General features: G+C 39.8%; 1 protein-coding gene across 1 annotated transcript in view; it reads right to left on the bottom strand.

Moving 5' to 3' along the window:
• Positions 1-6,589: 6,589 nt before the first annotated feature.
• Positions 6,590-26,257, bottom strand: part of Msh2 (mutS homolog 2) — a 65,030-nt gene continuing 45,362 nt past the window's right edge. Inside the window, exons 11-16 of the mRNA XM_070025542.1 lie at positions 25,368-25,465; positions 20,315-20,560; positions 19,093-19,297; positions 14,073-14,320; positions 9,761-9,936; positions 6,590-7,178 (exon numbers count right to left, since the gene is read on the bottom strand). Coding sequence (XP_069881643.1) covers positions 7,008-7,178; positions 9,761-9,936; positions 14,073-14,320; positions 19,093-19,297; positions 20,315-20,560; positions 25,368-25,465 — 1,144 coding nt within the window. The 3' untranslated portion in view covers positions 6,590-7,007. The remainder of the gene's footprint in view (positions 7,179-9,760; positions 9,937-14,072; positions 14,321-19,092; positions 19,298-20,314; positions 20,561-25,367; positions 25,466-26,257) is intronic.

Raw genomic sequence — 26,257 nt, 5'->3', positions numbered from 1 at the left:
CACCGCCCACATCCTTACTCCAACCAAGACAGACTCTCCCAAACCTGGACTTAGGCTACTTGACAGGTAAAAGGTCAATGGCTCCTCCCTGTCGTGTCAGCTTCCTCTCTCTGTCTGATTCTTATGGCCTCTAAAAGGATCTCAGAGAAAATTACTGACAATATATCCCTAAGTTTTAACATACCCGGGTTGCTGAGATCAACTAATAATAAAAATAAATAAAGCAGGACAGGATTCCATTGCTGGCTAGAGGACCATGAACAAGATTTTTTAATATGATGCTTACAAGGAGGGAGGGTAGAGATGCCCATGGGGTGGCCATTTGGATGCTGACTAATAGAGCTGAGGCTTGGATGGACATTTCTTTTCATAGGCTTGTACACTATGGTAGAACACTCTAGAGTATAAATTGGTGACCCTCGGCCAAATTTAGACCCGAAAACATATTTTCTTGACTACAGGTGATTTTTAAGGTTTTATTGTTTTGTTTTGTTTTTTTCTGGTCATGGGGGCTGAACTCTGGGCCTGTGCGCTGTCCCTCAGCACTTCAGCTCAAGTCTAGCACCCACCACTTGAGCCATAGTGCCAATTCCGGCTTTTTTCTGCTTGTGTGTTGCTGAGGAATCAAACCCAGGACCTCATACATGCGAGGCAAGTGCTCTACCACTGAACCAACTTCCCAGCCCTTTTTTTTGTTGTTGTTATTGTTATTGTCAGCCATGGGGTTTGAACTTGGGGCCTGAGCACTGTACCTGAACTTTTGAGCTGAAGGCTAGTGTTCTACCACTTGAGCTCCTCTTTCAGCTTTTTTGGTTGTTAATTGGAGATAAGTTTCAGGGGCTTACTCTCTTGGACTGGCTTCAAATCGTGATCCTCAGCCTCTTGAGTAGCTAGTATTGCAGGCATGAGCCACAGGTGTCTGCAGTTTTTTGAATGCCGTTAGGTTGAAGCAATTACCTTAATTCCATTCCTCTGTATCCTGTACCTGCTTAGCCCTGAATGTATGGCACTTGTGAACAATAATTCTAATCATGCACTTCCCTTAAGTTACAGAGAAGATAAAAGCAAAGATGAGTAGCGATTGGTTTAAAGTCACACACAGAGCTAAGTGGTGAAAGATTACCACTCAAATCCAACAATCTTCCTACTATACCACATTGCTGCTCACTTTCATTCACGTCCATGGTTTGGACAAACCACACACCAAAGTGAGAACATACTGACATACGTTGAATCTGATCCTACTCTAACTGTTGTTTGACCACAAGAAGCAGTTCCTCCAGAAAGGTGGGAGAGACTGCTGGGGTAAATCCAAGTCATTCATTCCCTCCTTTGGGAACGCAGAAGACCATGTCACAACCACGGTAATTTGTCTAGGTTTTTTTTTTTTTTTTTTTTTTCTGCTTATGTGGTGCTGAGGAATCGAACCCAGGGCCTCATGCATGCAAGGCAAGCACTCTACCACTGAGCCACCTTCCCAGCCCACTTGTCTAGGTTTTTTGTTTTGTTTGTTTGTTTGTTTTTCTGGTCATGAGGCTTGCACTCTTCAGCTCAAGGTGAGCCCTCTACCACTTGAGCCACAGAACCACTTCCAGTTTTCTAGGAGTTTATTGGAGATAAGTGTCTCATGTACTTTCTTGCCTGGGCTGGCTTTGAACTCAATCCTCAGATCTCAGCCTCGTGAGTAGCTAGGATTACAGGCATGAGCCACCGACGCCTGGCATGTCTAAGTATTTCTTCTGAGAAATCTCAGCATGCACCAAACTAAAAGTGGCCATAGAGGTTAAGTTCTGAAGCAGAACAATAACAGAAAGCAGTAGCTCCATAAAAATAAAAAAAAATATAAATGAAAGTGATATGCACACAGAGAACAGGCAGAAAAATGCTATTGTAAGTTGGGCTGCACTTCTACTTTTAGTCTAAAATTATGTGTATTATTCTGGGCATTTTCATCATCTTCCCAACCATACCCTAGCTCTTTATCCCTAACATACTGCATGACAAAAGCAACAGGAAAGATTACCTTTGTATATGAGAATTCTCTTTACTCATTTGTTCTTTCTCATAAGCTAATTAACGATGTTTAATTTATTTCAGGCCAGGAACTGGTTTTTCCTATTTTGCACACTATTTTAATCAACAGAATGTAACTAACAAGCTTAAAGAGACATTCAATACTGAATCAGCAGCTCAGACCATATGCCGAGGGTAAAAACATACTTCCCCAAAAAAGCTAAATGCAGAAAGACCAAGGATAGAAGATGTATTTAATACTCAAGAAGTCTAACAGGATGTGCTTAGTTTGTGGAACACTGAGATTTTAAGGAGAACAAATTATTCTTTAAATACATCTAGCCTAGTCACCTGTGCTAGCTGAGCTGGTACAGCCTGAGACTCTTAATGTATCTAGCCTAAAACTTTTTTCCTTTACCTTTTAAAACCTTAAGTTAAACAAATCTAATGATTTGGCTGGGAATGTAGCTTAGTGGTAGAGTGTTTGCCTAGCATGCATAAGGCCCTGGGTTCAATTCCTTGATACCACATAAATAAAATTCTTAAAAAGTCTAATTACAAAATGAATGCAGCTACTTTTGGATTGTTTTGAAATACAAAAGCCAAATATTTTCTCTAAAATGTGGCCAACGGATTTTAACAATTCAATCGAGTTCCTATTCTGGGTTATTTATGTGGTCAGCTTTATTCTATGACTGAAATTTGAGTAGGAACAAAAACTACATTACAACAAAAAAACTTAAGTATAGCCAGGTGCCAGTGGCTCACTCCTGTAATCCTAGCTACTCAGGAGGCTGAGATCTGAGGATCACGGTTCAAAGCCAGCCCGGGCAGGAAAGACCATGACTCTTATCTTCAATAAACCACCAGAAAACTGGAAGTGGTGCTGTGGCTCAAGTGGTAGAGCACTCACTTTGAATTGAAGAGCTGAGGGACAGCACCCAGGCCCAGAGTTCAAGCCCCACAACTGACAAAAAAAAAAAAAAATTAAATTAAATATAATTGTCTTTGAAAAGGCAGAAATTGGTTATATTTTGTTCCTCATGCATCATTGCAAAAGGAAGGAGATTTTAATTGAAGGCCTGGTTGTCTCATTAGCATATTGATGTAATAAGCACAACCCAAGTCTGAGGCATCTTAAGATCTTGCAAAACTGTCTCAAAATGAAGCCTCTTTTAGAGAAACGAGAGTGGCCTGATTCTCAGAGCTTGATAGACTACATGTTTTCTTGGAATCAACACTGGCTTGTACTATTTCTTACAGTTCTAACAACTAAAACCACTGATTTCCATGCTAAACATGCTTTTGTATAGCAATCCAAAAATCTCTTACAGCCAACCAATGGATATTCCACTGGAATTTAGAAATGCTTTTTGAATTATGTCAAAATTCCTCTCAATCAAGCACTCATGCAAATCCTAAGGTGCAACACTCAGGAAGCTGAAACAAGAGGATCTCAAGATCAAGACCAGCCTGGACTAACACATCGAGTTCCTGTCTCTAAAACAGGTAGGGCTGGGAGGGTGGCTCAATGGTAGAGTGCTTGCCTCGCATGCATGAAGCCCTGGGTTTGATTCCTCAGTACCACATAAACAGAAAAAGCCAAATTGGTGCTGTGGCTCAAGTGGTAGAGTGCTAGCCTTGAGCTGAAGAACTGAGGGACAGCACCCAGGCCCTGAGTTCAGGCTCTACAACCGACAAAAAACAAAACAAAACAACAACAACAAAAAACAGGTTAGTAAAAACAGCTTTACTAATTCATATAGCAAGTGATCATCCACCTGATGTGCACAATTCAATGGCTTTTGTCATATTCACAAATGTAGAGCCATCAACAATCTTAAGAGATTTGATATCATCGGGCTGGGAAGGTGGTTCAGTGGTAGAGCGCTTGCCTTGCAAGCCTGAGGCCCTGGGTTCGATTCCTCAACACCATATAAGAAAAAAGCCGTAAGTGGCACTGTGGCTCAAGTGGTAGAGCGCTAGCCTTGAGCTAAAGAGCTGAGGGATAGCGCCCAGGCCCAGAGTTCAGGCCCCACAACCAGACCCCCCCCCAAAAAAAAGAGATTTGATATCACAAAGACATACCAAACCCTTGAGTCCTAAACCACTATTTATCTGTTCTACTTTCCTCTTTATGAACATACTAAGAATCATATGATGTGTAGGCCTATGACTGTCTTCTTTCATGTATTACGTTCCCAAGATTCACAAAGTTTTGACATACATATATCATGACTTCATTTCTCTGACAGAAAATTCCATTGTATAGAAATACATTTTGTTGAAACACTCACCATTGATGGCTGTCTAGGTTTTCAGATATTGAGAACAGTTGGGCTATACATATTGGTGTACAAGTCAGTATACAAACATTTTCTAAAGTGGCTGCACCATTTTATATTCCCACTGGTAGAATATGAGAGTTCCAATCTCTCCATGTTCTTGCCAATACTTGACACCTGAATTTTTTGTTGGGGGGGGGGGGTCCAGTCGTGGGGCCTGAACTCTGGGCCTGGGCCTGGGTGCTGTCCCTCAGCTCTTCAGCTCAAGGCTAGCGCTCTACCACTTGAACCACAGCGCCACTTACGGCTTTTTTCTTTTTGCTTATGTGGTGCTGAGGAATCGAACCCAGGGCCTCATGCATGCAAGGCAAGTGCTCTACTACTGAGCCACCTTCCCAGCCCCTTAACACCTGATTTTGTATCTACTCTGTCTTAACTGTTAAGTGGTACTTAGCGTTTACATTTCTCACTCTCTTTTCATGTGTTCACGAACTATTTGCATAGATGCCTTCAAAAAATAATCTATTCAAATCTTTTGCCCATGTTTTTGTTATTGAGCTATAATGAAGACTCAAGTGCCTCTGTGCAATAATTCCCTAAGTTGTTTATTCTGGATATGAATTCTACATAGAACATGCTCTCCCACATGGATCTTTTCACTTTCTAATACCTTATGATGAAAGCTCTTAATTTCAACATAGCTAATGTGACATACTTCATAGGTGACTTTTGTATAATGCAAGTATTTTTTTTCCAAGACAAAGCTGTAAAAAATACTTTTTCTACTATTGTTTTCTGTACATTTATACAACTAAATGCTAAGACCTTGGTGGTTTTTTTACTTGACTATTTGATCTCAATTCTGCTGAGGGATTTTTATTGTTTTGTGCTAGTCCTGAGGCTTGAACTCTGGACCTGGGCACTGTCCCTAATCTTTTGTGTTCAAGATTACCACTTGAGCCATAGCTCTACTTTTGACTTCTGGGGTAGTAAATTGGAAATGATCTCATAGACTTTCCTGCCAAGCTGGCTTCAAACCACAATACTCAGATCTCAGCCTCTGGATTAGCTAGGATTACTCGCACAAGCCACCGGCATGCAGCTAAATTTTGACATGTAGTAGGGGATACCCCACCAACCTAACTGCCATTTATTGAAGACTGTCCCCTTTTCCTTACATCTACAGACCACCCAGCTATCACTTCTAATGTTTCTGTCTCTTTCCTACAAGGGTTATCATTAAATAAGGATTCCCAATGAGAAACGCTTTGTTAAAATCCAGATTTTTGTCTCCATGGATAAAAATGCCAGATGGGGTTGAAGATCACAATTTCCACTAATTTCTTGGCCAATGTGCAACACACAGCTAACCTGGTTCCTATCAGCATGTGGGCATTCTGGGATTTCTGGGAATGATCTCCAATGGTGCTTCTTGTTTTACGAAGTTTCTCTGTGAGCCAGGCACCAGTAACTCACGCCTGTAATCCTAGCCACTGAGGAGGCTGAGATTTGAGGATCAAAGCCAGCTGGGGCAGGAAAGTCCGAGAGACTCTTAGCTCCAATTAACCACCAGAAAACCAGAAGTGGTGCTATGGCTCAAGCAGTAGCACATTAGCCTTGGGCTGAAGAGCGCAGGGACAGCACCCAAGCCCCAGGACCGACAAAAAAACATTTGTGTGTGTGTGTGTTCCTATCTGTACTCTGAATTGAATCAAAGCCACAAGCTTTTACTTAGTTTTTTCTTCTTCTTCTTCTTTACCACTTGAGCCATATCTCCACTTCTGGCTTTTTGCTGGTAGGCTGAAAAGAGTCTCTTGCATTTGTCTGGCCAGATTGGCCTCAAACTGGATCTTCAGATCACAGCTGACTGAGTAGCAAAAATGCTTGTAGGCCTGTTTTTCTAGAACCTAACAAGATTCGTTAGGTTTTGTGTGTATTTGGTTATGTGTTGATCCTGGGCTTGAACTTTGTACATGGGTACTGTCTTTGTGCTTCTGGGTTCAAGTCTAGCATTCTCCCACTTGGGCCACAGGTCTACTTCCAGCTTTTTGGTGATCAATTAGAGGTAAGAGTCTCATAGGTTTTCCTGCCTATGCAGGAAAGTTACCCTCAGATCTCAGCCTCCTAAGAGGCTGGGATTACAGGAATGAAGCACAAGCATATTCTTTATATTTTTATTTTATTTATTTTTTGCCAGTCCTGGGGCTTGAACTCAAGAGCCTGGGCACTGTCCCTGAGCTTCTTTTGCTCAAAGCTAGCACTCTACCGCTTGAGCCACAGTGCCACTTCTGGCTTTTTTCTCTGTATGTGGTACTGAGGAATGGAATCCAGGGATTCATGAATGCTAGGCAGCACTTTACCACTGAGCCACCTTCCCAGCCCATATTCTTTATTTTTAAAAGGTCTTATTAGAGTAAGTTAGGACAAAGTCAGATGGCAAAAAAATACATCTCCAGTTCCATTAGCACATGGTTTTATTTATAAAATTCAGCATATTGCTTACTATTGCCCACATCCACTTAAATAGTTCTCAATTCTCAAAATAAAGATTTTTTGAAATTGGACTCAGACAAAATATTACTAAATATTCTATTAAGGTGACATCCCAAGGCGTTGACAGTGAACATTATGGAAAAGGCGTCAGTAGAAAATACAAAAGCACTGCAGACAGGTTATTCATACCATCCTCACTCCTCTGGCAGGGTTTTCTCACGTAGTAAGCTTTATTCGTGAAATGAGTTCATTTACAAAGCTATTATTCTTGGCTATCAACTCAGCTTTCAGCTGTTTTAGCTTTATTGTGATGTTTTCTTCTGACATTTCAGTAAAGGGTACTTGTTTCACCTTGGATAGAAACTCCTGGATAATTTTTTCACCTTGCTGAAAAACACATCGAATAGTCATTAAAATGTCTTCTCTAAAAGTCACATCAAACAGCAATAAAATTTTTTCCCTTAAATTTCAAGTTAAATATGCTAACAAACATGTTTGGGGTTTTTTTTTGGCAGTACTAGGTTTTGAACTCAGAGCTCAGTTTGCTTGCTTCACTGGCTGCTTGAGCCACACCTCCAGTCTGGCTTTTGGTAGTCTAGTGGGCTTTTCAGCCTGGGCTGGCCTTAAGCCAAAAATCCTCTAGATCTCAGCCTCTTGAGCAGCTAGGATTACAGGTGTGAGCCACCAAAGCCCAGCTTAAATAACATTTTTTGTTACTTGTTTTGCCTATTTTGTTATTTGTTATGCCTAGAATACTTAGGAAAACATCAGTTGCTATGGATTTCTTTGGACCACATCATTAAAATGACATTGATAACTTTATTTACAGGTACTTATGACAAAGGAGTTTAAATCTTAGTTCTCAAATCCTTTTTCTTTTATAAGTGGTATATAAATTTATTCCTTTGGAGAAGAACAAAAAGGTTTACAAAGATTATTGCGAAGACTATATTTAAGGCAATATTGTGTGTGAAAATTCACTCACATACTCACACACACACACACACAAAGTTCTGCTTCTTACTGCTCAGTAATGTTCTTGTTCTAAAGGACATGATTATTACTTGCTATGTGACCTGTGGGCAAATTCCTTAACTTAGATTCTTCATCTACACAATGGTGGTAATATTACCAACTTCACATATTTGTTGGGACACTTCAAAGAGTTGATACGTGAACATGGTTTAGAACAGTTTCTGACAAAGGATAAGTACTATCTAAATGTTTATTAGTGCACATGAAGCAAAAGTAAATAGCCTGCTTTGCATCCAAGGGAACCAACTGGTACTAAGTATCTTATACATAAAGTAGAGATATCCAACTGATACAATAAAGAAGAAATACTTGTCTATTAAAAAGCAAGTATGCTTTTTTTGAGAAATAAAGTAAAATCTAAACTAATATCAATAGTTATATGTTTATCTCCTTTAGCTTTAAAACTTGCTAAGACGGACTATGACTTTTGTTCTAATTTGAAACTAAAGATTATACAAAGAGCAATGGGTTTGCTATACTAAATTGCTGATAAAAACAAAAACATTTCATGTTTAAGATGACAACCTTCTGTATCTAAAATGATTAGAAATTAGAATGTATTTTTCCTGCTTGTACAGAAACCAACTATCCTTTAAGAAAACTACAAGAAGTTTACTGGGTAAGAGCAGAGGGAAAAACAACACATAAAAAACCATCATAAGGGGGCTGGGAAGGTGGCTCAGTGGTAGAGCGCTTGCCTTGCATGCCTGAGGCCCTGGGTTCGATTCCTTGGCACCACATAAGCAAAAAGAAAAAAGCCGGAAGTGGCGCTGTGGCTCAAGTGGTAGAGCGCTAGCCTTGAGCTGAAGACCTGAGGGACAGAGCCCAGACCCAGAGTTCAGGCCCCACGACCAGACCCAAAAAAATTTTTTAAAAAACCATCATAAGGTATGCCATTAATACATGCTGCCAGGGTCAGGAAGGTACATTAAGATTCTTTTCTTTTTATCACTAATAAACAAGCCTTTAACCAAAATAAAAATTTAGGCATGTTGCACCTTCTATGCTATGTGAACATCTAAATTTGACCAAGATAAGCACCTTGTCCACAAACAGTTTTTTAAATAAACATCTGTCATATATCACTTTGTACTCTAAATATATTCATTATTCTTATCTGTCCAACTATATTTTAAACCCCTTTAAGGAAGGAATTATTTCTTCTTCATTTCTTTGCTATTATCTTGTCTAAGTAAATTGGCAATTTAGCTGGGTGCTAATGGCTCATGCCTATAATCCTAGCTACTCAGGAAATTCAGATCTGAGGATCGTGGTTTGAAACCAGCTCAGGCAAGAAAGTCTATATAAGATTCTCAGATCTCCACAAACTACAAAACAAAACAGAACAAAACCCTAGAAGTGGAGTTGTAGCTCAAGTGGTAGAGCACTAGCCTTGAGCACAAAAGCTTAGCGACAGTGCCTAGGCCCAGAGTTTGAGCCTCAGGCTGGCCAAAATATCCTCCCCAAAACCAAAATATAAATAAAATAATAAATAAAATAATATAAAAAACTGTAAAATCATACCCCATGTGAGTATTTTCCCTTTGGGGAACTGGAAATTGAAATCAGTGCCTGGCACATGCTACATAAGTACTCTGCCCTAGAACTGAGTCCCAAGCTCTCCTCTGAATAAGTTTAAGCCTACATTAATATTCCTTTATTCGTAGCTGGTGCTTGAAATGTTGTATTTTTTAAAGAAGAATGGGAACTGAACCCAGGGTCCTGTGCATGCTAAGTGTGCCCTACCAATACAGAAATCCAAATAACTGAGATAAATCATTGGCCATGCAAAGAATTATAAATGAAATGAATGATTTTTTTTTAAAAGGAAACACTAGAATCACAGGGGAAATAAATAACAATTCATTTTTTGGTTACTTGGTTTACGTAACAACACAGAGGTTATGAAGTAAATATAAAGCAAACCGACAAACCTCTCTTTCCAGATAGCACTTCTTTGCTGCTGGTTCCATTTCACCACGTCCTTGTGAAGCTCCAATATTCTGAAACTCCTCGAGTTCCAGGGCTTTTTGTTTGGCACATTCTATTACATGCTTGGGAAAATTAGCAAGCTCTGCAACATGAATTCCAAAACTTTGGTCACAGACACCTACAGAAAATGATATGAGAGAATGGGGGGAAGAGACAGCGTTTATGTAAATGAAATACTTTATGCTCCTTACACCTTGTCATTAGGAAATTTAGCTTTGGGTTGCTTTAAATATATTAGCCAAATGTTCAAGTAACTTAAATAAAATTTAAACTACCAATGAAAAGTGATTATGATTTGGCACAGTGCCTCATTGGATCCTTGACAGATGTAGAAGAAAAGAAGGGGGGAAAACCTATCTCTATTGCAGTTTTCTGATTTTATGAAGCAGAAATTAAAATACTAAGACAACAAATAAAAAAGTAATACATGTGTCACTAATTAAGAGTAGCATTTAATTAACTACTAGTGAATGGTCTAGCCTCTAGGTCTACTAACATAATTTACCAATATAATTCTCTAGAGATGGCTGCTCAAAATCAGCACAATGCCTTATAAGAATTTACCACAAAGATATGTATTTTAAATGTTTTTTTCTTTCATGCATTTGTTTCTAATGCAATTATAAGATTATTTCTTTGTTGCTTTGTATGTCCCTCCCCCACAGTATAACCCCTGTTTTCACTGTATTTGATGTTGGTATAATTTGTGGAGGGAAAGGGGAAAAACAAGTCGTTTAAATAAGGATACAGGTGGACCTGTTGCAACAATGAGAAGTATAAGTTGTCATGTCAAAAACGAACTTTACAACTTGGGGGGGTGGGGGGAAGATTGGGTAGGGGAGGAGGGCGGATGGGAAGGGATGGGAAGAGTAAACAAAGGAGGAGGCTACAATGCTTGATAAGAAATGTACTCACTATCTTGCCCATGTAATTGTAACCCCTCTGTACAGTATTTTCACAATAAAAAATAATAATAATAATCATGAAAAGAAAAAAAAAAGAATTTACCACAGTTTGAGGAATTTAACATATTTGTCTAGGAAGTTATTTATCATTCTTTTTTAATTTTATTTTTTATTGTGAAAATACTGTACAGAGGGGTTACAATTACATGGGCAAGATAATGAGTATATATATATATATATATATATATATATTTTTTTTTTTTTTTTTTTTTTTTTTGGTCGGTCGTGGGGCTTGAACTCTGGGCCTGGGCGCTGTCCCTCAGCTCTTCAGCTCAAGGCCAGCGCTCTACCACCTGAACTACAGCGCCACTTCCAGTTTTCTGGTAGTTTATTGGAGATAGGAGTCTCACGGTCTCTCCTGCCCAGGCTGGCTTTGAACCGCGATCCTCAGATCCCAGCCTCCTGAGTAGCTAGGATTACAGGCGTGAGCCACCAGCGCCCGGCATAATGAGTATATTTTTTATCAAGCATTGTCGCCTCCTCCTTTGTTTCCCCTTCCCATCCTCCCCCTCCCCCCACCCCCCAATCCTCCCCGCCCCCCATTTATCATTCTTATATATAATCGCATCCTACATCTGAACTACTGCTAGTAAATGACAACTGAATTTTGGAATCAAATTAATATGTAAATTTATAAACTAAATGACTTGTCTTTATCTGCCCAACTATATTCTGAAAGGTAGGAATTAGTTCAGCTTTATTTCTTTTTTTTTTGGTCGGTCCTGGGGCTTGAACTCTGGGCCTGGGTGCTGTCCCTCAGCTCTTCAGCTCAAGGTGAGCGCTCTACCACTTTGAGCTACAGCGCCACTTCCGGTTTTCTGGTGGTTTATTGGAGATAGGAGTCTCACGGTCTATCTTGCCTGGGCTGGCTTTGAACCGCAATCCTCAGATCTCAGCCTCCTGAGTAGCTAGGATTACAGGCGTGAGCCACCAGCGCCCGGCTTCATCTTTATTTCTTTGTTACTACCTTAACCTAAGTAAATACATAATTTTACTGGAAAACTACTGCCCTATAGAATAATTTTCCCCTTTGGGAACTGGTACATGGTGGGTAAATACTCTGCCCCTTGAGTTAAATCTCAAGACTAAATAATTGTAAAATGAGAGAGACAGAGAGACAGATACAGAGAGATAAAAATTGGATTTTGGTGCCAGTGACTCATGCCTGTAATTCTTGCTACTCAGGAGACTAAGATCTGGATGATCAAGGTTTAAAACCAGTCCAAGCAGAGAGAGTCCACTAGAATCCATTTCCAAAACAACTAGCAAAAAGCCAGGCTGGATGTATGGCTTCCAGGTGAGCAAGTGTGGGGCTCTGTATTCAAACCCTGGAACTGGCAAATACAAAAAATATTAGCCTAGTTATTTATCACATTTATTCTGAATACATTACACAACTAAGAGAGGCCAACAAAAATAAAGTAGAAGCAAATATCTAATATACATCCAGAGAGAAGGCTGAATTTATTTCTATCTTTTCCATACTTCATCTGGACTTTATATGAAGCTATCTGGATGCTGGTGACTCAAGCCTGAAATTCTAGCTACTAGAAGGCTGAGGTTCCCAGTTCAAAGCCAGCCCAGGTAGTAATGTAATGAGACTTTTATCTCCAATTAACCACCAAAAAGCTGTGGCTCAAGTGTATAGCTCTAGACTCAAACAAAATCTCTGGGATAGCACCCAGGCCCTGAGTTCAAGACTCAGAACTGGTGCCAAAATGTATGTATGTATGTATGTATGTATGTATGTATGTATGTATGTATGTATGTATGTGAGAGAGAGAGAGAGAGAAAGAGTCAGAGAGGGAGAGAGAGAGAGAGTGTGTGTATGTGAGAGAGTCAGACACTGGTGGCTCATGCCTGTAATCCTAACTACTCAGGAGGCTGAGCTCCAAGCCAACCAAGACAGAAAAGCAACCCTATGAGACCCTTATCTAAAACTAACCAGCAAAAAGATATGCTATAAGCATAGCTAAAGAGGTAGAATACCAAATGTGAGCAAAATAAGCCTAAAGACTACAAAGCCATGATGCTAAATGCCAGAACCACTATAAATATCTGTATTCTATAACTATAATGAAAGCACAGTAACTCCCTTGAAGTATAAATAACAAGATAAAAGAATTAAGATTTGCCAGATGACACAGATAAATGTGTTCTTAGGAAATGAGAAATCTAGAAACAGATTGACTGGTAAAATCAATCCATATAGTATAAAAAAAGAAAATCCATAAAATCTCAAAGTATGTTAATCTTACAACTCCATAAATGCCCAACCCACAACCAATAAGCTTTTCCAAAAGAATGATATACCAACTATACCTATACCTAATATAGGTAATTACTAATAATATATAGAGCCAATAGGTTTCAATGAACCTGTTTCTCTCTCTTTTTTTGTTTTTTTTTGTCAGTTGTGGGGCTTGAACTCTGGGCCTGGGCGCTGTCTCTGCACTCTTCAGCTCAAGGCAAGTGCTGTATCACTTGAACTACAGCGCCACTTTTAAGTGGTTAATTGGAGATAAAAGTGTCTTGGACTTTCCTGCTCGGGCTAGCTTTGAATCACAATCCTCAGATCTCAGCCTCCTGAGTAGATAGGATTAAAGGTATGAGCTACAGGTGCCTGTTTATGAACCTGTTTCTTTAACACAACAGTTAAAACATAATCGGATAATTACAATGTTTTTTGAGACAGTGTTTCATTATGTAGCTTCATGCTCTAAATACCCTGACAGCAGCCTGGAGTTACAGATGTGTGCCACCATGCCCAGCTACAAAATACATTTTATTAAAATATATTTAGGGCTAGTAAGTTGGCTCAGTGGTACAATGCTTGCCTTGCATGCATGAGGCTCTGGGTTCAATTCCTCAGCACCACATAAGCAGAAAAAGCCAGAAGTGGCGCTGTGGCTCCAATGGTAGGGTGCTAGCCTTGAACTGAAGAGCTGAGGGACAGTGCCCAGGCCCAAAGTTCAGCCCCCTCATGACCGACAAAAAAGAAATAAATATATTTAGAACTGGAATTCAAAGCATACTGTTATTTCCTAAAAGCTAATCTCACAAGAAACATGAAGGTAAGTATATCCCTCTTTCCAAGAGTAGTTCTAATATAAGATACAAATATAATATCCAATACTCTTGTCCCTACTCAGAGAAGTCAGAATACATGTGGTCTATCAAAAACAACAATGTCTGATAGTAACTCAGAAGAAATAAGGCATTATATTTCAATTGCAGTTAGTTTCCCATGATCACTTTCTGGATTTATATACTAGTGCTATCCACTCACCTTTCTTGACCTGATAAAGCATTGTTAAATTCTCTTCAGTGGTTAATGCTGTCACATGTAGATTATTCACAGTTGGTATCTGACTGGCCAGTGCAGTAAGTTCATGAAAATGGGTTGCAAACATGCAAAAAGCACCAATCTTTGTTGCAATGTACTCTGATATAGCCCAGGCCAAGCCAAACCCATCATAAGTAGAGGTTCCTCTTCCCAATTCATCTATGATTATTAAAGAATCTTTGGTTGCAGACCTAAAACACACAATAACATTCATTAAAGTGAATTTCCAGCTGGGTGCTGTTGGCTATATCTGTAATCCTAGCTACTCAGAAGCTGAGATCTAAAGACTGCAATTCAAAGTAAGTCCAGACAGCAAAGTCCATGAGACTATCTCCAATTAACCATCAGAAAGCTAGAAGTGGGATTGTGGTAGAACATTAGCCTTGAGCAAAAGACCTCAGGGACAAAGCCTAGGCCCTGAGTTCAAGCTCTACATCTGACCCCCACCCCCCAAAAAAATTCCAAATAAAGTAGCTGTCACTCATTTTTATACCAGTCAGTCAAGATTAAAACTGTTAAAAAAAAAGCTGAGTGGTTCACACCAGTAATCCTAATTACTCAGAAGGATTAGATGTTAAGAAATTTTTAAGTGGAGCTATGGTACAAGGGGTAGAGTGCTAGTCCTAAGCAAACAAGTTCAAGGACAGCTCCTAGGCTCTGAGTTCAAGGCCCAGGACCAGCACAAAAGAAAGAAAAAAAAAAAAGTCAAAACAAGAACAACAAAGAAACAATGATACAGGGTGTGATAGCATAGACATACACACACATACATGGTTGGTGATAAAGTCAATTGATGTCTCCCACAGCACCATCAATAACCAGATATTACCACTCTTCTATCTGTAACTGAATATAAGAGGAATTGTTTCAGTTTTTGTCTTTGTTGTTGGTCATGGGGCTTGAACTCAGGGCCTGGATGCTGTCCCTGAGCTCTTTTGAGCCACAGCTCCACTTTTAGTTTTCTGGTGGCTAATTGGAGATGAGGCTCACGGACTTTTATGCCCAGGTTGGCTTTGAACCACGATCCACAGCTCTCAGCCTCCTGAGTAACTAGGATTACAGTCATGAGCCACTGGTGCTGGGCTAATTTTTTTTTTTTTAATGTATCAGTTGTGTGGCTGAAACTCAGGGCCTGGGTGCTACCCCTGAGCCTCCTTGTGCTCAAGGCTACCACTCTACCACTTAAGCTACAGAGATACTTCCAGATTTTTAGCAGTAAAATGGAGATTAAGAGTCTCATGAGGGGGCTGGGAAGGTGGCTCAGTGGTAGAGTGCTTGCCTTGCATGCATGAGTTCCTGAGTTCAATTCCTAAGCACCACATAAGCAGAAAAAGCCAGAAGTGGGGCTATGGCTCAGTGATAAGAGTGCTAGCCTTGAGCTGAATTGCTGAGAGACAGTGTCCAGGCCCAGAGTTCAGGCCCCAGAACCAACAACAACAACAAAAAGAGTCTCATGGGGCCTGGCACTGGTGGCTTATGCCTGTAATCCTAGCTACTTAGGAGGCTGAGATCTGATGATAATGGTTCAAAGCCAGCTCAGGCAGGAAAGTTCATGACATTTTTATCTCCAATTAACCACTAGAAAATCAGAAGTTGTGCTATGGCTCAAGTGGCAGAGTGCTCACAGTGAGCTGAAGAGCTCAGGGACAGTGCCCAGACCCAGAGTTCAAGCCCACAACAGACAGACAGACATAGACAGACAGACGACAGAAAGAGAGAAAGAGAGAAAAAGAGAGAGAGAAAAAAAGAGAGAGAGAGAAGAAAAACGGCGTTTATTGGGGACTTTTCTGTCTGGGCTGGCTTTGAACTGCGACCTTCAAATCTCAGCCTCCTAAGTAGCTAGGATTACAGGCATGAGACACTGGTACCCGGCCAGGCTAATTTTTTTCATTAGTGAATTCAACAGCCTTTCATGTGGTCATTTGTTATTTCTTTCTCTGTGAATTGTCAACTAATTTCTCCAATTTTAAGTTTTAGATATTAAGCTACTGTCTCATTATACCACCAAAATTTTATAGATTTTAAGAATTTTAACAAAACTTCTCAGAAGTCAAATCCACAGAGTATCTTACCGAGGAGCTACAATATGCAAAGTACTTTAAAAGATACCAAGAGAGCTGGGAAGGTGGCTCAGTGAGTGGTAGAGTGCTTGCCTTGCATGCCTGAGGCCCTGGGTTCGATTCCTCAGCACCACATAAGCAAAAAAAAGAAAAAAAGCCGGAAGTGGTTCTGTGGCTCAAGTGGTAGCACTCTAGCCTTGAGCTGAAGAGCTGAGGGACAGCACCCAGGTCCAAAGTTCAGGCCCCACAACCGACCCAAAAATAAATAAATAAATAAATAAAAGATACCAAGAAAGCAAAGACCCTGAGGTCAAGGAAACCCCTAAAAGTACAATAAAGGCAAAAGACTGTGGCCTCCAGTATGTTACAGTCATCTCAAAGAGTAGTTCAGACAAGTACCTATGACTTTTTTCTTTTTTGTCAGTCATGGGCCTTGAACTCTGGACCTGGGAGCTGCCTCTGAACTCTTTAGCTCAAGGCAAGTGCTCTACCACTTGAACCACAGCACCACTTCTGGATTTCTGGTGGTTAACTGAAAATGAGTCTCATAGATTTTCCATGATCCTCAGATCTCAGCCTCCTTAGTAGCTAGGATTAGAGGCATGAGCCACCAGCACCCAGCATATCTATGACTCTTATACTCATACAACCAGAAAAATCAGCAGAAAGGTAGAATTTTTGTCTTTAGGGATTTAAAGATTAGACAAAGAGCAAGAAGGATGATTCTAGGCAATGTAAACAATGGAAGCAAAAAACATGTGCTACTGCCAGAAACTGTGTGAAACTTTAATAATGAGCTGTCTGTCCACAAATATTGTCAGTCCTACATCTCCCTCCTGTTCTAACTTGATTCTCACTATGTTACAAAAGCTGATCTCAAACTCCTGCGTTTAAGTGATGCCCTACTCAGCCTCCTATGTAATTAGATCTACAGGTGTCCCAGCTCCAATCACCATTTTAAGATAATATGAAGTGCAGTATCGGGGGATTGTAGTGTGAGGCCAGCTCAAGTAAAAAAGTTAATAAAACCCTATCTCGAAAACCAAGCCAGGTGTAGTGGTACAATCTCAATCTGTGTGGCAAAAAGATCACCATTAGAGGCACCAGCCCAAGGCAGAAGCATGAGATCTGCCTGACAAACTAAAGCCAAAAGGGCTAGAGATATACCTCAAGTAGCAAAATGCTTACCTAGCAAGGGTTAGGCCCTGAGTTCAAATTCCATTATTATCAAAATTTAAAAACTGCGTTAAATTAAACCTGAATCTCTGAAACTACTGCAGGACAGAGTAGGAGAGACACTTGAACTAACAGGCACAGGAAGGAACTTCCTGAACAGAGTCCCAGGGTCACAACAAATTGGAGAGAGACTTAACATATGGGAATACCTTAAAATAAAAAGCTTATGCACAGCTAAATCTATCGCAACCAAGCTAGAAAGACAACCAACTAATTGGGAAAAAATATTTACCAGCAATGTATCAGACAAGGGGTTAACATCCTGTATATACAGGGAACTCAAGAAACTAATCCCTCCCAAACCTAACAAACCAATTACTAAATGGGCAAGGGAACTAAAGAGGGACTTCTCAGATGAAGAAATAAAAATGGCAATGAAACACATGAGGAAATGTTCATCATCCCTGGTGGTGAAGGAAATGCAAATAAAGACAACACTGAGATACCACCTTACCCCAGTCAGAATGTCCCACATCCACAAATCAGCCAATGACAAATGCTGGAGGGGATGTGGAGAAAGAGGAACCCTATTACACTGCTGGTGGGAATGTACACTTATACAACCACTTTGGAAAGCAATCTGGAGGGTCCTTAGAAAGCTAAAGATTGACCTCCCTTACGACCCAGTCATACCACTTCTAGGCATCTACCCTGAACAACAGGAACCAACATACAAGGACACGTGCACCTCCGTGTTTATTGCAGCACTGTTCACAATAGCTAGGATATGGAAACAACCCAGATGCCCCACCACAGATGAATGGATCCAAAAATTGTGGTATCTATACACAATGGAATATTATGCAGCCATTAGAAATGACAAAATAATGGCATTTGCAGGGAAATGGATGGAGCTAGAAGGAATCATGTTGAGCGAGGTAAGCCAAGAGCAAAGAGACGTACGGTACATGATCTCCCTGATAAGTGGATGCTAAATCCACGAAAAAATTAACAGGACTTAAGAAACAAAGAACTCCCACTCATCTGGTCGAACCACTACTAAATATCCCCATGCTGCAGATCACATGTATGGTGTATATGTGTACACCGTTATATGTTATAGACTGTGATAGACAATTTGCTCCAGGAAAATTAGAATGAACTTGTGACTTTAAATGAGCATCATTATTCCACAATACTGTGAAATTTGGGAAATTATGTAATCACTTAATAACAATTAAAAAAAAAAAGAACCTCGGGGAAAGTAGGGAGGGAAGAGATGGTAGGGGGAAAACAATGGAGGGGTTAACAATGCTCAATGGGAAGTATACTCATTACCTTGCTCATGTGACTGTAACCCTCTGTATAGTATCTTTACAATAAAAAATTAAAAAAAAAAAACTGTGTTAAATTCACAGGAAAATTTTGTGAGTGTGCTGGTACTGGGGCATGAAATAAGGGTCTTGCACTCTAGCTTGACTTTTCACTCAAATCCAACACTGTACCACTTGAGCCACACATCCACTTAAGGCATTTTGGTGGTTAACGGGAGACAACAATCTCATAGACATTTCAAGCTGGCTTCATTTCCATGATCCTCAGATCTCTATCAAGAGTATGCCTGTAAGAAATGTCCATAAGTGTTTTATGGAGGACTCTGCTACCATACTGCTCATGAGATGGGGACATTCCATTTCAATTTTCAGAGAAATGGGACAAAAACTTACCTGAGGATAGAAGCCGTTTCTAGCATTTCAGCCATAAATGTGGAGACTCCTTTCAACTGACTGTCACCAGCCCCGACTCGAGCCAAGATGCAATCTACAATGGATATTTTTGCTGATTCACACGGCACGAAACACCCAATTTGGGCCATGAGTACTATTACCCCAGTTTGGCGGATATATGTTGATTTACCTCCCATATTGGGTCCTATAAAACAAATTTTATCAACAAACAACATGATTAATTTCTTTCTGCTACTGGTATGTACACTGTAGTCTTGAACTGTGTACCAGTAATTAATCACCTAAATCACAATAACAACACAATGAGTAGAAGCAGAACTAGAAGACATGCAAAGATAGACAAGCAAAATACTGTCCATGCTGCTCTCTCTCTAATCAATTCTTAATTATTTTTTCTGAAAAAAACACTCCATCTGTAATTTGGTTGGCTTAGATCATACATATATTCTCATGGGTCAAAAATGCCTTCAGGTTAATCCAATAATTTCCAGAAAAGTCGTATAGACCTAACTACTTAAATCTATTCTATGACTCACTAATAAATAAACCAGTGCCAATATGGGAAAATTCTCAAATCACTTCAAACCCACCCTAAAGACTAAGACATGTCTCTTCTTTTGGCAAATATAACAATTTATTCCTTAGGAATAACCTAAATAACTTAGATACCAATTTGAGGAAATAGAATATAATCTTAATATTTCCCAACTGTATTTGTCCTAAGATACATTCTTTTTGTTCTTGAGAATCTGTTAAGACCTCTCAAACTACCAAGATATGTTATAAGGCTACTTGTTTTTTCTCACATGAAGAATACAGTCTTAAAAGAATTGTTACCTTAAGCTGAGGTTCTTCTGACAGGTTCTGCTTGGCCTTCAATGATCTCACTACCTAAAGGACTACCTTTAGTAAGCTTTGAGCATAAAGCATTTTTTTTCTTTCTAAATGCTCTGAACCCCATGAATAAAAGGTTCAAGGTAGAACTCTACTAGAACTCTTTAAGCATAATCTCCCCTTCCAAATCTCCCTAAGCCAAATGTGAATATATTACCAAACAGAATGAATAATATATCCATTTTCTAATGTCAAGGCCTGAGACTTTCTTCATCAATTTAAAATACATTCTTATTTCAATTTTTTTTAAAAAGGGAAAGGAAAAGGAAAAAATGTCTCTCTATGTTTGTTTGTTTTTTGTTTTTACCAGTAATGATGTGGAACGTCTGTTTTTCCTTATCAAAGCGTACATCATTAGGAATAAATGCAACTTCATCTTGAACTTCAACACAAGCATGTCTGGATGCTTTCAATACAATTCTTCCTTCTCCTTTCTCCAAAATATCTGGTCGAACATACGGAACAGGTGCTCCATTTGAAACATGAGCAAAGCTGACAACAGCGTCTAACTGAGCTAGCACATCATTGAGTGTCTGCATTGGTTCTATATAACCTGTGTAAGAATAAAAACAGGTAATGTACACAAAAAAGTAAGAACAAGTAGAAACTGTAAGGAAAAACTCAATCTTCCAATTTCTTAATTTATGCATCTTAATTTATTTATTTAGAGCCAGTACTGGGGATTGAACTTGTGGACTGGGTGGGCACTGTCATTTAGCTGGCACTCTACCACTTGAGTCATACCTCAGATTCCAGCTTTTTTTGGGGGGGAAGGGTTGGGGGGGGTGTCAGTCAGTACTGGGGCTTGAGCTCAGGGCCTAAGCACTGTCCCTGAGCTTTTTTTCCAAGGCTAACGCTTTATCAACTTTGAAACAAAGCTCCACTTTTGGTTTTCTAAAGCTCCACTTTTGGTTTTCTAGTGGTTAACTAGAGACAAGTTTCATGGACTTTCTTGCCCAGGCTGGCTTCAAACCATGACCTTCAGATCTCAGAGTCCTGAATAGTTAGGATTAGCGTAAGCCATTAGCACCTAGCTTGCTTCCAGCTTTTTTTTTTTTTTTTTTTTTTTTTTTGGTGTGTGGTTAACTGAAGATAAGCCAGGCTGGCTTTGAACTTCAATCCTCAGATCTCAGTCTCATGAATAGCCACAATTATAGGTACCCAGCAACTCACAATTTAAAAATGAACACCAATTTGCTATAATATAACTTGAACATGGGCTGGGAAGGTGGCTCAGTGGTAGAGTGCTTGCCTTGCATGCCTGAGGCCCTGGGTTCGATTCCTCAGCATCACATAAGCAAAAAGTAAAAAGCTGGAAGTGGTGCTATGGCTCAAGTGGTAGAGCACTAGCCTTCATCAGAAAAGCTGAGGGACAGCGCCCAGGCCCAGAGTTCAGGCCCCACGACCGGAACCAAAAAATAAAAAATAAGGGCTGGGAAGATGGCTCAGTGGTAGAGCGCTTGCCTTGCATGCCTGAGGCCCTGGGTTCGATTCCTCAGCACCACATAAGCAATAAGAAAAAAGCTGGAAGTGGTGCTGTGGCTCATGTGGTAGAGCACTAGCCTTGAGCTGAAGAGCTGAGGGACAGTGCCCAGGCCCAGAGTTCAGGCCCCACAACCGGACCCAAAAATAAATTAAAAAAAAAAAATAAAAATAAATAAAAAATAAAAAATAAATAAATAAAATAAAACTTGAACACATAAAATGTAACACGGGGTTGAAAGTTTTACTACATCCTTCCACCCTATAAATGGTATGATTCTTTCCCTATCTAAAATCCAATAAAATAACACAACCTCAATTTTAAGACACACTTACCCTACATTGTAGGAATTTAGGAAACAGGATGATACTTCACAATACCTTAAGAAATATGTGAGCATTGAGTGGCAAGTTATAATGAGACTGTCAGGTTTGTGTATGCATAAACTGACTACAATATTGTTAGCTAAGGTTTTTTTTTTCAATCAGTACCACATACATAGAATTCCAGCATAAATTTGAACCCTTAATTGCCACTTAAAACATTTTCATGATTCAATTCTGCTACACCATTAAAGCTAGAAGTTATTGGATACATTAAAACATTCTTGATACCACTGGGTGCCAGTGGCTCATATCTGTAAGTTAGCTACTCAGGAGGAAAGTCCATGAGACTCTTTTTTTTTTTTTGGGGGGGGGGGGGGAGGGGGGAGGGCCGGTCGTGGGGCCTGAACTCTGGGCCTGGGCGCTGTCCCTCAGCTCTTCAGCTCAAGGCTAGCGCTCTACCACTTGAGCCACAGCACCACTTCTGGCTTTTTTCTTTTTGCTTATGTGGTGCTGAGGAATTGAACCCAGGGCCTCAGGCATGCAAGGCAAGTGCTCTACCACTGATCCACCTTCCCATCCCCATCCATGAGACTCTTAATCTCCCATTAACCATCAAAAAAGAAAGAAGTAGAGCTATGGCTCAAGTAGTAGAGCACTAGCCTTGAGGAAAACAAAACAAAACAAAACAAAACAAAAACTAAGCTCAGAGACAGCATCTAAAACCCTGAGTTCAAGACCCAGGACCAGCACTAAAAAGACAAAAAAAAAAAAAAAAAACAGGTCCCTGACACAAGCTAAAAAAGTGTGTGAAGGGGCTGGGAAGGTGGCTCTGTAGTAGAGCGCTTGCCTTGCATGCTCAAGGCCCTGGGTTCGATTCCTCAGCACCACATAAGAAAAAAGCCGGAAGTGGCGCTGTGGCTCAAGTGGTAGAGTGCTAGCCTTGAGCTGAAGAGCTGAGGGACAGCGCCCAGGCCCAGAGTTCAGGCTCCACGACCGGACCCAAAAAAAAAAAAAAAAAGCGTGTGAAGACAGTCACAATGTTGAATTCTACATGTTTTTGTTTTTGCTGGGCCTGGGGCTCAAGGCTAGTACTCTACCACTAGAGCTACAACACCACTTTCTGCTTTTTCTGTGATTAATTGGAGATAAGACTCTCAAGGACTTTCCTGCTAGGGCTGGCTTCCAACCAATCTCCTGAGTAGCTGGGATTAGAGGTGTGAGCTACTGGCACTGGGCTCTACATATTAACAAGTTAAAAGTGGTTTGCAAAATAGACTCTCATGTCCTACAGACTCTCAGATGAACATCAATCATGTCAAATGCTTCATAGACATTTAAAGGAAAGTGTTCAACTTTAGAAAAATACAAAATTATGTTTTTAATCAAATGGCTGGAATTTGATACAGCTTTGATTTCCCTTGTTCCCAATAAAACTGATGTTTGTATAATAAACATTAACTTATATATACCTAGCTAAGCACACTGCTTTACCATAATTTAAAAAATGTATTCCTTGGGTCTGGGAAGGTGGCTCAGTGGGAGAGTGCTTGCCTTGTATGCATGAGGCCCTGGGTTCGATTCCTTAGCACCACATAAGCAGAGAAAGCCAGAAGTAGGGCTGAGGCTCAAGTTGGTAGAGCGCTAGTCTACAGCTGAAGAGCTGAGGGACAGTGCCCAGGCCCAGAGTTCAGGCCCCACGACCGACCCCCCCCAAAAAAAAATTCCTTATTTTACCTAACATTTAAAAAAAAAGAAAGGAAAGGAAGAGGGTTGGGAAGGTGGCTCAGTGGTAGAGTGCTTGCCTTGCATGCATGAGGCCCTGGGTTCGATTCTTCAGCACCACATAAGCAGAAAAACTTGGAAGTGGTGCTGTGGCACAAGTGGTAGAGTGCTAGCCTTGAGCTGAAGGGCTGAAGGACAAGTGCCCAGGCCCAGACTTCAGGCCCCATGACCGGCAAAAATAAAAATAAAAAAATAGAAAGGAAAGGAAGAGTTCACATCACTTTGTAATAAAGCAATAGGAATGTTTAGGAATTAAACATTAGTGAAGAAGTTACTGTTATTTATTCCAAAGTACATTCACTAAATGCGCTAGGTAATTAAACCTGGGGTTTTTCACATGCTAAATAAGCACCCGGGTTTTACTGATTATTTTGCAGATGAACTCTCAAGGACTTTTCTGCCCAGGATGGACACAAATTTTGAACTTCTGGATCTGTCTTTTAAGAAACTAAGGATTAGGTGCTCAGCTACAGAAACATATTTAAAGAATGCACAGCTTGCCTGGTGCCGGTGGCTAAAACCTGCAATCCTAGCTACACAGGAGGTTGTGATCTTGAGGACTGTGGTTCAAAGCCAGCCCAGGCAAGAAATTATGAGACTCTTATCCAATTAATCACCAAAAGCCAGAAGTGAAGCTATGGCTCAAGTGGTAAAGCACAAGCCTTCAGCAAAAGCTTAGGGACAGTGCTCAGGCCCTGAGTTCAAGCCCCAGGACCAACACCAAAAAAAAAAATTCTTGGAAGAATGCAGAGCTTACAAAACAATGACCCACAATCTACTTTTCTTCATGTTTACAGTGAGCTGAAATATATTTTTGGCAGGAAAAGCACAGTGGCATATATCTCTAATCCCAGCACTTGGGTGAAACAGAAGGTTCCAAATTCCAGCCAGTCCAGGCTATATAGCAAGATTATGTCTTAAAAAAAAAAAAAAAAAAAAAAAAAACAATAAAAAACCTACATAGGCCATACTGCACAGAATCTCATCTATCCCATGATAGATGATGCTAATGACTTTCATTACGTGGACATTCTGAATCATACAATAAAGTGTGCAGTCAATATATGCATGGTGGTAGTCTAAACTGTTCAGCCTAACATACAATCATCCCTTACTTGAGACATACATTCATCTCCAACTAAAGCAGTAACATAGTGCCAATTCCTACTGTCCTTTTAATTATTAAAAGAAAAATCATCACCATCTGTGGATCTTCTATAAAGTGGTTCACAGAATTTGAAATAGTTTGCCTCTGATACTTGCTTTTTTTATTTTTTATTTTTTGGGTCCGGTCATGGGGCCTGAACTCTGGGCCTGGGCGCTGCCCCTCAGCTCTTCAGTTCAAGGCTAGCGCTCTACCACTGGAACCACAGCGCCACTTCCGGCTTTTTTCTTTTTGCTTATGTGGTGCTGAGGAATCAAACCCAGGGCCTCAGGCATGCAAGGCAAGCGTTCTAACACTGAGCTACCTTCCCAGCCCCTGATACTTGCTTTTCAGTGATATTATTTCTACAAATGTTATGAACCCACAATGAATGACTTTAAAAAAAACTACACACAGTAGTGGTGTGCACATTTATTTCAGGAAACTGGGCAAGACAATCACTTGGATTCACAAGTTTAAGACTAGCCTGTACAATACAATGAGACCTTATTGCAAAACAGAAACAAGAATAAACACTGTCTACCATCTGGTTGTTTTTTGTTTTGTTTTAGCAAAAACAAAATCATATTCAGAACACTTAATATACTGGTTCTATTAAGTTTACCTGAAGAAATATTGACAATTTCTTTTACAATGGCATTCTGTGCCTCTTCATACTCTGTTTTACTTTTAGTATATTCTTCATTTAAAGAAGACAGTTTACTGCAAAATAAAATGTGATTATTAAAAATATTAATACATTACTATGTCAACAAAATGCATTACACAAAACACATTTTCTATGTAACATCGTAACAACAATAATTAATATGGAAATACAAGCAGAAAAACAAGCAACTTGTGAGGTACTGATATAGCTATAATTCAGTATAAATTCTTTTATATTGTCTGGAAGAACAATGCTGTCACAATTCTTGATGGAATAACTATTCAACTTGGTTAAATTCTGATCTGTAGCTGGAGGTGTGACTCAAGCAGAAGAGCACGGGCCTTGCAAATGCAAGCCCTAAGGTCAAACCTCAGTACAGCCCAAAAGAAAAATTACAAATGAACTGCATCTTCCAGTGCATAAAAAAATCATTTACAGCCAAAATTCTGATCTGTGGCCTTTTATAATATATTACAATGGAATCTTTATTTAGAATGTAGGCCCTTCCCTCCACTCTAACACTTGGGTTTTTCTTATTATTGCAGTGTCTTTTATACATAAAACATATATACAACTATCTTTTATACACAGTTTTAAAAGTAGAGAAAATATTTTCAAAACTAAATCTTGTTGAATTATTTCAAGAGAAAATAAAAATTACATTTAAGGCAGTGCCTTACACCTGTAATCCTAGCTACTTAGGAGGATGAGATCTGAAGATCACATTTCAAAGCTGGCCAAGACAGGAAAGTCTGTAAGACTTTTCTTAATTAACCTGAAAGTGAAGCTGTGGCTAAAGTGATAAACACCAGCCATAAGCAAAAAAGGCTAAGAACCTAGGCTCT

The sequence above is a fragment of the Dipodomys merriami genome, unplaced genomic scaffold (genome assembly GCF_024711535.1).
Source record: "Dipodomys merriami isolate MVZ:Mamm:240054 unplaced genomic scaffold, mDipMer1.0.p SCAF_17, whole genome shotgun sequence".
Taxonomy (NCBI): Eukaryota; Metazoa; Chordata; class Mammalia; order Rodentia; family Heteromyidae; genus Dipodomys; species Dipodomys merriami.
Note: the sequence above shows the minus strand (reverse complement) of the source record. Positions and strands in the feature narration are given on the sequence as shown.